This window comes from Eretmochelys imbricata, chromosome 27 (genome assembly GCF_965152235.1).
Source record: "Eretmochelys imbricata isolate rEreImb1 chromosome 27, rEreImb1.hap1, whole genome shotgun sequence".
In the NCBI taxonomy this organism is placed as follows: Eukaryota; Metazoa; Chordata; order Testudines; family Cheloniidae; genus Eretmochelys; species Eretmochelys imbricata.
In genome coordinates, this window is record NC_135598.1 from 6505629 (window position 1) to 6522210 (window position 16582).

Below are 16582 nucleotides of genomic sequence, written 5' to 3' on the forward strand. Positions count from 1 at the left end.
CCCTTTCATGGTCATCTTTGTCTTCAGTAGAGTCAAAGGATTTAAAGATATGTTCTGCTTGTTTCCCCATAGCATAAATTAAAGAAGATACCTGTATATCATCAGTTTTCTTGTAGAGCTTGGTAGCAATGTGAAACTTGGAAAATATTGTTTTTAGTCTGTCCATTGTGAAGGTTGGTCAAAGCTGAAGTTCTCTGGGGCATTGAGATCCTGCAACCTTTGTTGCTTTGTTCCTTCTATTTGAAACCTTTGTTGCTGTTTTCTTTCTGTTTCTGTTCTTATTTTACTCCTGTCATCAGGTCATGTTCTTCTGTACCAGATATGGTTACAGAGTTTGCTTATACATACCAGATGTGTTCATCAGAAGATCCTTTAATGCTCTGCCAGATATGACTGAGGTTCATTTAAATAAGGTATTTTACACATAGTGCCACCTAGTGGTTGGAATGCATCTGATGACATGAGCTGTAGCTCGCGAAAGCTTATGCTCAATCATAGAATATCAGGGTTGGAAGGGACCCCAGAAGGTCATCTAGTCCAACCCCCTGCTTGAAGCAGGACCAATTCCCAGTTAAATCATCCCAGCCAGGGCTTTGTCAAGCCTGACCTTAAAAACCTCTAAGGAAGGAGATTCTACCACCTCCCTAGGTAACGCATTCCAGTGTTTCACCACCCTCTTAGTGAAAAAGTTTTTCCTAATATCCAATCTAAACCTCCCCCACTGCAACTTGAGACCATTACGCCTCGTTCTGTCATCTGCTACCATTGAGAACAGTCTAGAGCCATCCTCTTTGGAACCCCCTTTCAGGTAGTTGAAAGCAGCTATCAAATCCCCCCTCATTCTTCTCTTCCGCAGACTAAACAATCCCAGCTCCCTCAGCCTCTCCTCATAAGTCATGTGTTCCAGTCCCCTAATCATTTTTGTTGCCCTTCGCTGGACTCTCTCCAATTTATCCACATCCTTCTTGTAGTGTGGGGCCCAAAACTGGACACAGTACTCCAGATGAGGCCTCACCAATGTCGAATAGAGGGGAACGATCACGTCCCTCGATCTGCTCGCTATGCCCCTACTTATTCATCCCAAAATGCCATTGGCCTTCTTGGCAACAAGGGCACACTGCTTGTTAAATTTGTTAGTCTCTAAGGTGCCACAAGTACTCCTTTTCTTTTTGCGGATACAGACTAACACAGCTGCTACTCTGAAACCTGTATAATACAGTTTAGCATTCCCGTACACTCACTGCTCTCCCTCTTCCAGTACCCAGCCGCAGAGCTGCCAGACTAATAGCCTCAGTCTCTCTCTCTCTCTCTGTTCCCCTCCATCCCCAGCATGGACCATTCCATACCAGCCATTCTGCTGTTAATCTCTGCTGACTTTCAGACCAATCATGTTTCTTGGGAGAAACAACCCAGAGCGTTTAGTTTGTTTTCTGTTGTGTCTGGAATTGGTTGCCTCATTCGGACTGGGATAAAAGTGGGGTGGGCTTGATTTTGGATGTTTGGGTCTTTTAAAGGGAAATGACAGCGTCTCGCCATACTGTATTGAATGCGTGCTGAATACATGCCTTTCTTTACACAGATGGCCGGGGAGTTTGTGGTTGCCTGTTTCATGTGTTAAGTGTAGCTAGGAAGGAGGAAGGCAATGCATGGCCAATACCCTTCTTTCATGCTTTTGAGCTGTGCAATAAGAGAAGCCTGGGTTTCCTGGGGAAGAAGCCAGGAATGGAGCTCAGCTTTTCCACTCCACCATCTGGCTTCAGCGACAAACGCTTTGCCAGAGTTGGGATACCAGATGACTGGAGACAGCGAGAGACATTCAGCCCTTGAGGGGTGATCTCTGATAGGAATGGGACGTAAAGGAGGCCGTCAACATCTCTGAAGCGAGACAGCATGCCCCTGTAAGAGACATTTGATTTTAGCCCTCTGCCTCCGAGGCTTGAATTTTTGTTGTTCTAAAGACAATGGGAAATAGCTAATTTTCGTTACTCTAATTATTATGGCACCTGTATGAATTTTAAAATTTGTTGATTTCACTTAAGCTGGAAATTAAGTGTTTGTAAAACTGTTTTCTTGGGTTTTTCTTAGTTTTTGTCTTTTTGGTTGGTTTTTGTTTATTTTGGATGGTGTCTAAAATCTGCCACAATAGTCCACAGTGAGGGGCAATTTACAGATAATGGAACTGCCCCACTTCCATTTCTTTGTTGTGGCTTTCTCTGTGCTTATTTCCTGAGGATTTGTCCAATTCAGAGCTGTTTGTTTGTACGCAGACGTTGGGGGGGGGGGAGCTGTGTGGCTCAGCGGACGAATGCACTAGCCTTTCAGCTTTGAAGATCTAGGTGGAAAAACCTGATGAGGATGAAGATGAATGTGCTGATCTCATCCTAATCCCCAGTGAGCATTTAGGTACATCACACACACAAAACAACACTGTTAGCATTGGCAGCCTCTTCCCTAGGGATCTTCCGAACTCAAATAGCAGGAGGGTTGCTTAGTCTGAATAGAGGTCTGCTGGCATAGCTGTGGGGGGGCCCCGGGCTGGAAAAGGAAGGTGGTGCTGCTGGTTGGGGCTGCAGAGCTCAGGGGAGTCCCTGTACTGAAATAGCAGGGGATTACAGCACTTTTTTTTTAAGGGTTTTTTTAGGTTTCTGATCAATTCTTTTTCTTTCAAGGCGAAATAACAAACTCAGAACTGCACAATCTAGTGGAAATTCTGCGTGGAAAGATTCATGTAATCAGTTGACAGTGATTGGGATTACCGAAAAAATTCATACACAGTTAAATGGTATTTCCTATCACCGTCAGAATAATGTGAAGAAATGCTTAAAAGGACCCTGACCCTATCAATTATATGTGGGTTTTTTTTAACTCTCCATGTTTTGTAAGATCCTTCTAGAAACTTGGAAATAAAAATCCTTTCCCCATCAATGTTTTTCTTTTTATTTTCCGTTGGCAAATGCAAGGTTTTTTTTACCTTGGGTCCCTAATGGTCCTGAGGAGCTGGACTCAGATTTAGCCTTCCTCTCTGCTTGTGTGTGTCCCGTCTCTGCTATCACCCAGTTGATGGAGTTGTGAGTGTTTGTTAATGGCTGCTCTGCAGATAGTCAAGGGACCTTACAGATTGATTTTTGCTGCCCCTAGAGTGAGGCGGCTGTTTGTTTGTTTTTCTCTTTAAATCTCAGTCAATGAGCAGTGCACATTTTTCAAAGGGGGTATTTATATTTTGACAGCCAGTTCCACCAGTTTATGAGGTATGTCAGACTTGGAGCCAGCGTTCTGGGGTTTCCTCAATAAGAGTTGGAAGATTTGGGGGCTGGAATTTGGGATGGTTGAATTTGGTCAGCTGAGCCTAGAATATTTATTTATCAATTTTATAACTTGGTTTTCTGGCCCTGATTCAGGAAAGCAGCCATTTTCAGGACCAAGCTTAAATATTGCTTATATGTAAAAATGAGCTTCATAGATTCCAAGGCCAGAAGGAACCATTTGTGGTCATCCAGTCTGACCTAAATAACAGAGGCCATAGAACTGCCCCAAAATAATTCCTAGAACAAATATTTTAGAAAAACATCTAAACTTGATTTTAAAATTGTTAGTGATAGAGAATCCACCATGACCCTTAGTAAGTTGTTCCAATGGTTAATTACTCTCATTGTTAAAAAAAAAATGTATGCCTTATTTCCAGTATGAATTTGTCTAGTTTAACTTCCAGCCGTTGGATCATGTTATAACTCTCTGCTAGATTGAAGAGCCCATTATTTAATATTTGTTCCCCAAGCAGGTATTTACAGACGGTAATCAAGTCACGCATTAACCTTCTCTTTGTTAAGCTAAATAGGTTGAGCTCCTTAGGTCTGTCTCTATAAGGCAGGTTTTCTAATCCTTTAATCATTCTTGTGGCTCTTCTCTGCACCTTCTCCAATTTATCAACATCCTTCTGGAATTGTGGACATCAGAACTGGACACAGTATTCCAGCAGCAATTGCACCAATGCCAAATACAGAGGTAAAATAAACTCTCTTCCTACTCTAGATTCCCCTGTTTATACATCCAAGGATTGCATTAGCCCTTTTGGCCACAGCATCACCCTGAGAGCTCCTGTTCAGCTGATTATCCACTATGACACCCAAATCTTTTTCAGAGCCGCTGCTTCCCAGGATAGAGTCTCCCATTGTGTAAGTATGGCCTCCATTCTTTGTTCCTAGATGTATGCAATTATATTTAGCCATATTAAAACCTATTGTTTGCTAGTGCCCAGCTTACTAACCAATACAAATTGCTCTGTATCAGTGACATATCCTTTTCATTATTTACTACTCCCCCACATTTTGTGTCATCTACAAACTTTATCAGTGATGATTTTATGTTTTCTTCCGGATTCTTCATAAAAATGTTAAATTGCACAAGGCGAAGAACCAATCACTGTGGGGCCATACTAGAAACACAACGATTCAGTGATGATTCCCTATTTACAATTACATTTTGAGATCTATCCGTTAGCCAGCTTTTAATCCATTTGATGTGTGCTATGTTAATGTTATATCTTTCTAGTTTTTTAATCAAAATGTCATGTGTCGATCATACTGACCATTAATTTTGATTAACATTGGACGGCCTGGATCAAATTTTGCCTTGGTTTATACCCAGCACAATCCAACTGATCTCAGTGAGACTGCATATCAGAGCAGAATTTGGTGCTATGTGTCCTACTGAAGCTTTCTGCTTTTGCTTGTTGATTAAGAAAACAACAGAGCTGGAAATTGAAAGCAGAAAAGCTAAGAGTAGCAGGAGTTGATTTTTTTTCTCCCAGTGCACTCCTCACGAGAATAGGGAAAGAGAAGCTGATGGGTTGACAGGAAAGTCACAACGGGCCATGATGTTTAATGGCAAACAGCAATGGAAATCTTTCTGAGAAACATTGCAGAGTGGGGAAAGGACATGTGAGTTATCCTCACTCTGGAATTTTAAAGCTTTCAGGGTGACTTGACCTGATCTCAGGTAGATGGTTTATGTTATGGAGGGATCTCAGTAGCAATTACAATGCTGGTTTTAAACTATAAAGTCCAGAATGAGAAGTGTTTTTAAATTAAAACTTTCAGAGGCAGAAGCTGCTTGTGGTAGCAAAAGGAACATAAGAAATGGTGGAAATAAGATGGAATAAGTATTGTCATTTTTTAAAACTTGCACCAGATAAACCTGCTTTAAGGGAATGGCTAGTTAACTCTATGAGGTTATTTTTGTTATAGTCTCAGTTTGCACCCAAGCCTATTCTAGCCCAAGCTGCTGCGGTGGGGGAAAGAGGGAGAGACCCCCCCACACACACTCCTTCCCAGCCCAGCTCAGTGGCTGCCATGGCGGGGGAGAGACTACTGATATTAAAATATGAGTTGTGTGCTTTTATTTGTAGAACAAAAATAGGTTAATTATTACTTAGGTTTTTTTATATAGCACTTTTATCCAAAGTGCTTTACGATAGTTAGCTACCCGTACAAACAACATTTGGAAAGCTCATTAAATGGTCCGCCAAGACCCTCAGCAATTTTCAAGTGGTCTGCGAAAAAAAAAAGTTTGAGAACCACTGCTGTAAAGAATAGTATGACAGGGGAGTTGACATACATGTAGAGCAGGGAGTTGCTTAAAGAGTCCATAACTTCCCTTTCATCCCAAAGCCCCCATGACTTCCTGCTGTCACTCTCCTCTGCAGGCAGGAAGGATGCTGCAGGTTTCTCTGCAGTAGGGGAAGAGTCCTCAGTGATGCCTTTGTCGCAGAAGTGAAGCAGGGGTCCTTTGAAGAATCTGCCAGATAAGGGATGGCTATGAAGTAAAAAATGAGACTGAAAAAAGGAGACATCAGGGTTTTTTTTTGGAGGTGGGGGGGCGGAGGGTGAGATCATAGATAGGTGACATTTTGATACAATCTGTGATTTAAAATAAATGTGGCATGACTTGTGATTTTGTGCCTAAAATTTGCTATGGCAAACTCAGTACCGCAAGGTAGAGGATTCAGATCACTCTCTAGCAGGAGCAGCTCATCAAGGAATGAGGTTTTATCAGCATTGTTTATCAGCACTCTTTGCATTGTGCCCAGCTCCAAGGGAAAAAATGATTTTCATGAGCACTCAGAAACATATCTGATAGAACAATATATTTGACTATTTTCAGAGTGGATACAGCATTTCTGGGTAAATTTATCTGGGTGCAGGGAGCGGGAGACACTACTGTGCATTTGCCCAGGAAGTCATTCTTTGCAAACAGCTGAAAACAGCTTTTCATGGCAAAATGGCCATTCAAAAGGAGAACAAAAAAATGATTCCACTCACATTGCCAAATAAATAAATTTTAAAAAAACCCACTGGTTTTGCCAGCCTATTACTGGTAGCTCTGGTTTCTATAGTATTTTATAGAGTGCCGTATGGATTGCAATTACTGTGCATTGTTTTAAAAAATAAAAAGGCAACAGTTGGTGGCAATTTTCATTTCACCCAGTGGTGAAAACCATTCCTCTGACTAGAACTGGTTTGTACAAAACAAGTAACCACAAGATCTTTGTTTCCAATTCCCAGAATCCAGCCATGAGTCTGACTCAGGAGCCACTACTTGAGCAGGATAACGGAGGAACAAATGCTCAGTGGATATGTTGAATGCTTAATAAGTGATTTTACTCATAGACAATGACAATTCTACTAGGTACTCTTCACTCAAACCACAAGCTATACGATGTTATGTGACTAATAGCTAGTTAAACAACTATAAAATTCTCATTGTGTAGCTAAGGTTCTTGTTCTGATAACCATGCTAATTGCTACAGTGGTGTTATAATCTGTTAATATATTTTCAGTTGATATCCAAGCTCCAGGCCACCTTGTTTATCACTACACGATCCAGAACTGGTGTTTCTAAAACCTACACTAGAAAGTTACCTGTTGCTGACAGTGCATGTCAGCAGGGGCAGCTGAACTGCTGCCGAACGTGGTTTAGATGGTAGTATAGCTAATGACAAGCCACACTGTGCACGGATTTAGCTGCACCCGGTGTCAGCAGTAGTCCATTTGGTAATGTAGACAAGCTGTATAGGGATTGCAGCTCAGCACCTCCAGTCAGATTCTGAGCTCAATTACGCTACTGTAAAACTAGACTTTACGCAGAAAGGAGGAGTGAGTTGGAGTAAATGTTTTTGCTTCTAGCTTTCCTCTTAATCACCTTAGTAATTATTGTATGCGACTCCAAAGAAGCTAAACTGCTTTACACCAGCTGAGGATCTTGCCCATAGTTCCCAGTCCTGCTAATCTTCACACATTTGGGTAACTTTAGTCACATGCAGTTAAACTAATTTACATGAATGGGACTACTCACATGCAAAAGCACCCACAAAATTGGGCCCTTATTATGAATTTTTTACTTTAACTGGTTTTTATTTTTTTGAAAGACAAAAATCTTCTATTAACATAATTATTCATTTATTGGATTTTCAGAGCCTGCAACAAATTGATGTTCCAGTAGTCAGAGATAAAATGCCCAACTGGAGCTTAGAATTCCAAAATCCAGGGGATGGGCATAAGCTTTTCCATCCTGGTAATGTGTCTTAGGGACTGCCATAAAATTCTTCAGACGTCGACCATCTCCTGCAGTAAAACCCACTCCAAATCTTTTGGAGAAAATCTGGATGAGGATTCCCTCCTGGATTTCTTCTCCTGTTGTTCTGTCTGGGGCTGGAGGTTGTCTTATGGAATGAACTCTGGACCAACCCCCAAACTGAGGCGATCCCCAGAAAGTGGGCCTCTGCTCCAACTGTGGCCCTTCTTAACTGCACCCCCCATTTCCCAACACTGCAATTTTAATGGAGCTGCATAGCCTGGGACCTCAGCCCCTACACCTACAGCCCACAAGATCTGCCAGGGGTTATTGAGGCTTCATCAAAAAGATAGTGTAGCCCATATATGTTCTCTTTTCTGCCTAAGGTCTGTGGGGCCAGAGTAGGGGGAAGGCAGTGTAATTGTCTGCCCCTTCTCCTTGAGTGAACCCCAAACCAACAGAATAGCCTCTGCAGGTCCCAAAGGAGTGGGGTGCTCCATGGGGCCATATGCACCCTGTGGGCAGGAGGAGACCCCACCATGTAAATCAAAGAGAAATTAGTCATTTACAGATCTGAACATTGCCTGAAAGGAAAGCTACAGCAAATCTGTATCGATCAGTTCAAAGTTGTGTGAAATCCTGAGGGCTCCGGGCTGATTACACAGCATCTAATTCTGTGAAGCATTCAGTCTCTTCCCCCTCATGTTCCACTATTCAGGAAATGCTGCAAAATGCCATTTATTACCAACACATAGCAATATACCAAATGGATGGATAAGTGTTCTAGTTGCTTTCTGTGGATAAAACTAATGGTTCAATGTCTTACTACATCAGTCTTTTCCTCTGGTTCAAGTCAGGATTGTGAGTTTTTCCTTCTCTCATCCTTCTCCCCATGGGTGCTGGAACAATTTGTATAGTGGGGATGCTAAGAGCCATATAACCAAACTGTAAACCCTGTATATAATGGAAATCACTTCAAGCCAGGGGGTGTGGCAGCACCCCTAGTTCCAGCACCTGTTCTCTTCCCCACAAAAAGAAAAGAACTTGTGTATTTCTTGTTCTTTAAAAATTAGTGTACACTAATGTTAAGGGATAAACAAAATTATTTTACTGAAAGTTTGTCCCACTCAAGCTGGAGACGGTACACTAATAGGTTTGTCATCACATACAGTAAATCAATAAATTTACAAGTACGCTATAGAAGATTCCCGTGTAAACTGTAAATACGATCGTTTAACTTTACTGTACAAACCCAAGGTCTAATCAGGAGAAACCTCTGAATTACAGAATGAAAATGTAGTATGGGTCCAGAGTACACAATAAAGCAACCACATGCATTTCTGTAGCTTCTGGTTGTAAAGGTTACAGAAGGCCAGTCAAAAACACACAGTGCCTGCAAGTCATCTGTTTTCTGTTACGGTGAGCAGTTTTAGGATATAATCAATAGAAATGGCATGTTTTCTTCACTACTAGCTGCTTTGTTCCATGTTATTTTAAAGTAATTATCAATTGGGGTTTCCACTTCTAAAGACAGTAATAGAGCCCCTGAAAAGGACAGTGTGACATGTACACACTTGTTTTAGTTTGATGTAAAGCAAGACCCAAAAGAAAAAAAAAAGATATAAAACACATGGAGAAGGGTATTCAATATAATAGCCTCTTTGCCAAATTCCAAATTCATTAGACAATCTGGTAAGCACTCTTTTATCCATTGTTCCCCGACTCTGAATCTGTAAAGTGGAGAAAAAAAAAGACTACTTAGAATTCCTCCCTTCGTAGAGAGGAATAATATTCAGCGAATTCAGCAACCTAAAAATGATTCTTTTAAACACATACAGCAAAGCACAAGCAAGAATAATAACTAGGTAAACTCTCATTGCCACTTCTCTGCACTACCAGGAGCTCAGTTCTGCTATCGGACATGTGTAGGCAGCTCCTTCTGAAGTCGAATGGAGTCATGCATGCCTATCTGAGGGCAGAGCTGGTCCCCCAAAGTGCAAAATGGGCACATTGCTTGAGACTGCCTTGGGACTTACACAGTTTGCATTACTGTGGGAAAACATGGTCTTGTGGCAACAGAAAAGGATGTTCTATTGTGTAAAGAGTTGTCACTTTGGATGGGCTATCACCAGCAGGAGAGTGAATTTGTGTGGGGGGGTGGAGGGTGAGAAAACCTGGATTTGTGCTGGAAATGGGCTAACCTGTTGATCACTTTAGATAAGCTATTACCAGCAGGACAGTGGGGTGGGAGGAGGTATTGTTTCATATTCTCTGTGTATATATAAAGTCTGCTGCAGTTTCCACGGTATGCATCCGATGAAGTGAGCTATAGCTCACGAAAGCTCATGCTCAAATAAATTGGTTAGTCTCTAAGGTGCCACAAGTACTCCTTTTCTATTCCCAAATGTTTCACAGGAAGTCTGTGGTGCCTTGGGGAGGTCATTTAAGATCTGTGCCTCAGTTTCCTTCTCTGTACAATAGGGATGATAATGCATATCTCACAGGAGTGCTGTGTAACCTCATTTGTTAATATTTGTAAAACATTTTGAGATCATTGGGTTGACGATGTTAAACGATTGCGAAGTATTATTTTCCTAAATGGCCTTATTAATTACTTCTCAGAAGTACAACTGCAAGTGTGGTTTTCTAACTATCATGTAACTAGCAAACCCAGAGATTCTGAGATATTAGCCCACTCTGTTATATTAGCAGTGTTTGGCGAAATATTCTGAGCCCACTATTTATGAATAGGGGCTATGCATGCAGTGGAACAGAAAAAAGGGCTGTTTCATTGTGAGAAGGAATGCTAAAAAACCAAATTCTTCTATTACATTGGTTTAATATCATTGGAGTTAGCGTAGTATAAATTATACTTTGGTCCTTGATTATAACTTTTGTAAGAACTATGGCCTATTCCAAAAATAAATATAGAAACTGCTCCCATCTATTGGTATTTCAGTGGTTCATTTGAAGTCCCGGCTTCAGCAGAGAGAGGCTCCATAGCTGAGCTGCTTATGAGGCAGCAACCACTCACTCCAACACAGGTAACACCCGCTGAGTAGGTTATGTATGTATAGACAAGCATAACTGTTTCCCTTTCTTGGAGCTTAAGCCAGATCAATAGTAATGTAGTGTGCGCTCTGTTGGGCTGCACCTGCAAATGACAACATTAAAGCCTCTCCATGGGTTGTCGTTCTGCAAGAAAACAAACCTACTGCACGATGCCCACTAAAATGTTCAATAGCCTTACAACTGGCACTTGCTTCTTTAAAACTCTGGTGCTGAGATTCAGGTATCCAAAAGACAAATGTATTGGTTCTGAATACACAAGCTACTGACCCATACAACAACAAGGGTTTAAAACTGACCTTTTAGATGTCTACGTGGTGCTAATGGTGGACAGCAAGTGGCCATCTAGGTTAGGTTCACTTGTTGAGCATAGTGGAGAGAGTGGTCCAAGAGAAAGCCGCTAAATAATAAATGACAACTGATGTCTATTTGCAATGACTTAGTCAACTGTGAGATGCAATATAGTCTCATCGTCAAAGCAAAGGATTGTGAAATATGGAATCATTTTAAAAACAGGAGAATACCTATTAGACTACATGGAAAAAATGTAATGTTAAGCTTCTCTGTGCTCTGACATGCCCCACTATTAACTGTGACTCTGTGAGGGAAGGAGGTGCTCAGCATGAAAAGGGTTTAAGATTAATCACAGGCTGCTTTATCCCAGACAAAGTGTAATGCGGATCTCTCAGGTGGAGCTGGCAGGGGAAGCTGAGATATTTGTTCATATTATACTGTCACAGTTTGACAATTAGGAAAATATGCTCCTCTGGGTTGACTCTACGTAAGCAATGAGCTGCTCAACTAGCAGCATATGTGAGATGAGGAAAAATGTGGAAGGGTAGTGGCAAGACAGAAAGGACTTGAAAACAATGAGCATTGAGCCATCAGTCAATCTTCCAGATTGATGGTATGTCACCCATTAATTAAAAGATGACAGTAAGCATGTACTGTAGCTATTTTATATTCCAAGTATTTATAGATGGACCAACCTAAATAAGTAGTTGGTATTTCACTATAGTTTAGACTATTACATTCTAACTAATCATAGAATATCAGGGTTGGAAGGGACCTCAGGAGGTCATCTAGTCCAACCCCCTGCTCAAAGCAGGACCAATCCCCAACTGAATCATCCCAGCCAGGGCTTTGTCAAGCCGGGCCTTAAAAACTTATAAGGAAGGAGATTCCACCACCTCCCTAGGTAACGCAGGTGTTTCACCACCCTCCTAGTGAAAAAGGTTTTCCTAATATCCAACCTAAACCTCCCCCACTGCAACTTGAGACCATTACTCCTCATTCTGTCATCTGCTACCACTAAGAACAGTCTAGAGCCATCCTCTTTGAAACCCCCTTTCAGGTAGTTGAAAGCAGCTATCAAATCCCCCCTCATTCTTCTCTTTCGCAGACTAAACAATCCCAGTTCCCTCAGCCTCTCCTCATATGTCATGTGTTCCAGTCTTCTAATCATTTTTGTTGCCCTCCGCTGGACGTTTTCCAGTTTTTTCACATCCTTCTTGTAGTGTGGGGCCCAAAACTGGACACAGTAATCCAGATGAGGCCTCACCAACGTCGAATAGAGGGGAACGATCACGTCCCTCGATCTGCTGGCAATGCCCCTACTTATACAGCCCAAAATGCATTTGCCCTTCTTGGCAACAAGTGCACGCTGTTGACTCATATCCAGCTTCTCGTCCACTGTAACCCCTAGGTCCTTTTCTGCAGAACTGCTGCCTAGCCATTCGGTCCCTAGTCTGTAGCGGTGCATGGGATGCTTCCGTCCTAAGTGCAGGACTCTATCCACCTTATAATCCATTCATCCAGCCCATACTTCTTTAACTTTCTGGCAAGAATACTGTGGGAGACTGTGTTAAAAGCTTTGCTAAAGTCAAGGAACAATACGTCCACTGCTTTCCTCTTGTCCACAGAGCCAGTTATCTCGTCACAGAAGGCAATTAGATTAGTCAGGCATGACTTGCCCTTGATGAGTCCATGCTGACTGTTCCTGATCACTTTCCTCTCCTCTAAGTGCTTCAGAATTGATTCCTTGAGGACCTGTTTCATGATTTTTCCAGGGACTGAGGTGAGGCTGACTAGCCTGTAGTTCCCAGGATCCTCCTCCTTCCCTTTTTTAAAGATGGGCACTACATTAACCTTTTTCCAGTCATCCAGGACCTCCCCCAATCGCCTTGAGTTATAAAAGATAATGGCCCATGGCTCTGCAATCACATCCGCCAACTCCTTTTAGCACTCTTGGATGCAGCGCATCCGGCCCCATGGACTTGTTAATGGTTCAGTTAATGAGGTTTAAGGGCAATAAGTGCTCATGCAAAATGCAGGTTTTGCTTAGAACCAGGAATTTCTGACTACTGAAGCCAATGCCCCAAGAAGAAAATAGGCTCTAGGTATATTCACTGCAGGGCACTCACAGGGGAAATTGGGTGTAATTAACCTAACTAGAAACTAGGTGTCACTATAGTATCACATGATCAAACTGAAATAGTGCTGCTTTGGCAAAAACACCAAGAGGTTGAATCAAGTCTGCTAGAGTCTAACCTGACTCCTACTAAAAGAGATTGGCTGTGAGTACACTATAGGTACAAGACCTGGAGTCTGCCTATGGGTTGGAATAACAAGCTGGGCAGTTGATGTTCTTCCCAGATGTTACTAGTTTTACATCCCCATTTATATCGTGTTTATAATATTTGATATTTTTTCTCTGTAGCTGATGTGTCTGAAATGGATTCAGAGTAATGACCCTTGTTCAGTAACAGAACAGTTATGTTTGGGGTCGGGGGGGAAGAGAGGATGTTTTCATATATCACAATTATAACTTTGATAAACTGATCCTGCAAGACCATGGTAGTGAACATGCATTAGTGAAGATGTATTTAAAAATATTTATTCTCGTTGTTACCTTCTGATTTTTCTTTAGCAATACCACTGTAAACAAGGAATTAAAACAGGTGAAAGCAGAAGTGGCTTTAATCACAGGGTGGCAATGGCATGTCTTTGGGGAATGTTAACATTCTAAGGATTAACAAAGCATTTCCCACAAAGTTTTTTCTCCACTTTATTTCTGTTTTGCTCTACTTCTGAGATAAAGAGACAAAAGTCCTTCCTGTTGACAGAAGCATAAGACTCCCTATACTGTAGTGTGACTTGGCAAGAATTTGCCCTCAGAATTGATGGGTTAATCTCTTCCTGTATGAGAAAGTGACCATTAGCCAGACAACTGCTCTAAATCTAAAGCTTGCTTTGTTTAAATGCTCTCTGCAACTCACAGCTGTAGGACAGAAAAGTCTTTGTGATATATGATATTATATAACATGGAGGTCAACCCCAAGGATGAAGCTAGAAAATTTACAGGAAGGAGGTTTTAAAACCAAATTGCAAAGCAAATTTGAAAACTGAGGGCTTGTCTACATGGTTGGGTAATGCATTCTACAGGGATGTGATTTCTGAAGCACAGTGATACGTTGCGTTTTAACTGGTCCATGTAGACCAGGGGTAATCAATTATTTTTTGTCAAGATCCAAATTTCTTGGTCAAGGTATAGTCAAGGTCCAGACTTCACAAAAACATTTTTCACACCTCAATAACAATCATGATAATAAGTAAATAAAAGATTTTGCAGTCCATTCAAAAGCATCTGGCGATCTGAATTTGGCCCGCAGTCCGCCTATTCATTACCCCAATGTAGACCCTTCCAGTGTGCTCTAATGGAATGCTGTTTGAAACAGGACTTTGTTAAAGAGCACTAGGGAACCTTTAGTGTGCGCTAAAACTCACCGTCTAAAAGACAATGGCATGACATAGTCTTAGATTTTTAATCTGAAACACTAAAAAGAAAAAAGTAAATTTTCTCAGCAGATCAGTCCATGGAGCCTCTACTCATGTTGGTGAGCATTTACACAGGTGACTTCAGTGGGACTATTTACATAAATAAATGCTCACTAGGTTAAGTAAGAGCTCCACATTCTAGCCCAGAGAGTCAAAGATTCTTCTGTAAGTGAAACCAAAATATTTTCTTACAGCTTGTGATTAGTCCCATAAAAACAATCTCACTATTTGCCTTGTTTTATGTGGCAAAGTCTCACTTTTAGTGTTTTTTTTGTGAGCCTGCATGGACAACTAAAATTTCCTGATCAATCCAAAGGAGAAAAGCCAAATGTCAGCACTCAAAAACAATGGATAAAACAAGAAGCCTTATTAAATGGATGAAGTCTTCAACAAATGAGTAACCAACCTTCCTTCTGGGTGTTCTAAAAAGACCTCATAAATGCCGGTATAAGCAGCAAATGGAAGTTTTCTGCCAAAACATTAGCTTTTCCATCTTTATTTTCTCTCCTTATTGCTTTTGTGAAGAACTTCAATTAAAAATCTGTATTCATTATACACTGGTGTGATACAAATCTTCCTGACTATTTTGTGCAATTTGAAATTCCAGAAATCAACCTTTTTTTCTGGTAAGTTAACTTCTACATCTGTATGGGTCTTAGTACTTCCTGCCACTATCTGAGGGTTAGCATGTTTAATGAGAACTAATAAGCAAGAATCTCTGAGAATTGATTCTGAACTCCAAATACCTACTTTCATTTTCCTCTGCTCTAGGCTGTCTTGAGAGCTATGAGAAAGGAGACAAGGATTAATAAAAATTCTCCACATTAACACTGATCAGACAGACATACAATTTAATAAACCTAGAGACTGCTATGAAAATGTCTTGAAAACACTTTAAGAAGGCATTGAAATTGTTAAAAAGAAAGATAAGTGAGGAAATCACAGCACTGTAAACACTTAAGATACAAAAAAATGAAGGGTTATTCTTAATGTCACAGTGACTTGTTATAAACAGTCACAACCTCTACCTGGTTTGTTATTAGACATAGCTATATTTGGCTATGTGAAAAGACTTGTTTCTTTGAAGCAGTTCATCCCAGGATCAGCATTTGATTTTATCAGTGTTAATAATATTAATAAGATGTAAAGTTGCAACTTAGTTTGGGACTTTTTCTTTGTATCAAAGTTATTTTTCTCCATGTAGGAAACTTTGGATTTGAAGCTTCTGGACTTACATAGCGTTATATTAACTTCACAGTAATTTTACATAAGCATTCCTTATGTTGTAAGAAGCAGTGAAGACAGAACCAAACCCAGCAGCGACACATCATGATACTACATAGGGTTACAAGTCTGTAACCCTACAAGTCGGTTTGATAACGTTCTCCTCCAGGACTAATCAGAAGTGAAAAGATTTTAAAAGAGGCAAAGCCTTAGCCTGCTACTGTGACAACCTGCATGGTTATTTCAGCAGGGGAGCTTTTGTTACTTCACGGCAAGATGTCACCTAAAGCAGAGGAGCACAGGGGAACAGTCTGAAGGGGCTGTAACATCTGAAGTAGGGGATTGCTTGCTGGAGCTATGCCATCAGCTTTGAAGGCTTGTCCGAAATATCGCCTTGGCATTATGCAGGGTGGACAGATACAACGTGAACCCTGAAAATAATGGCTAACACAGGCAGCAAAGATGCAGGGCAGCAGCTGCACCTAGATACCCGAGGTGAAGGAGGTCGCTGAGAAAGACTCAACATCTTGGGTCGCACGGCATGAAGCCTGTACTGGTAGACCAGGAAAAGGGTTGTGTTACTACACCTCTGTCTCATCCCAGTGGGACGAGGTATTTCCCGAGATAATCGTTCACTCTTGGTTTTTTGACCATGAATAACCTAGTACTCAGCACCAGGGTTAAAGCCCCTGCCTTACTTTCAGCTGTAGATGCCTTGTCGGTGCCATCTCCCCTCGGTGCCAACATGACGGGTTCATGCCAAAGCCCCCCAGGGGACGCGCGTCCTCTGATGTCAGCAGGCACGTCTGCAGTACATCGTGACAGTGCATCCAATTGTATCTGGGATCTCAGACAGTCCACCAAAATTGCAACTTGGAATGTT

At 41.4% G+C, this 16582-nt stretch overlaps 1 protein-coding gene across 1 annotated transcript in view; it reads right to left on the minus strand.

Moving 5' to 3' along the window:
• Positions 1-15166: 15166 nt before the first annotated feature.
• Positions 15167-16582, minus strand: part of MARCHF10 (membrane associated ring-CH-type finger 10) — a 162842-nt gene continuing 161426 nt past the window's right edge. The window contains exon 9 of the mRNA XM_077806002.1: positions 15167-15259. Within this exon, the coding sequence (XP_077662128.1) occupies positions 15167-15259 (93 nt within the window). The remainder of the gene's footprint in view (positions 15260-16582) is intronic.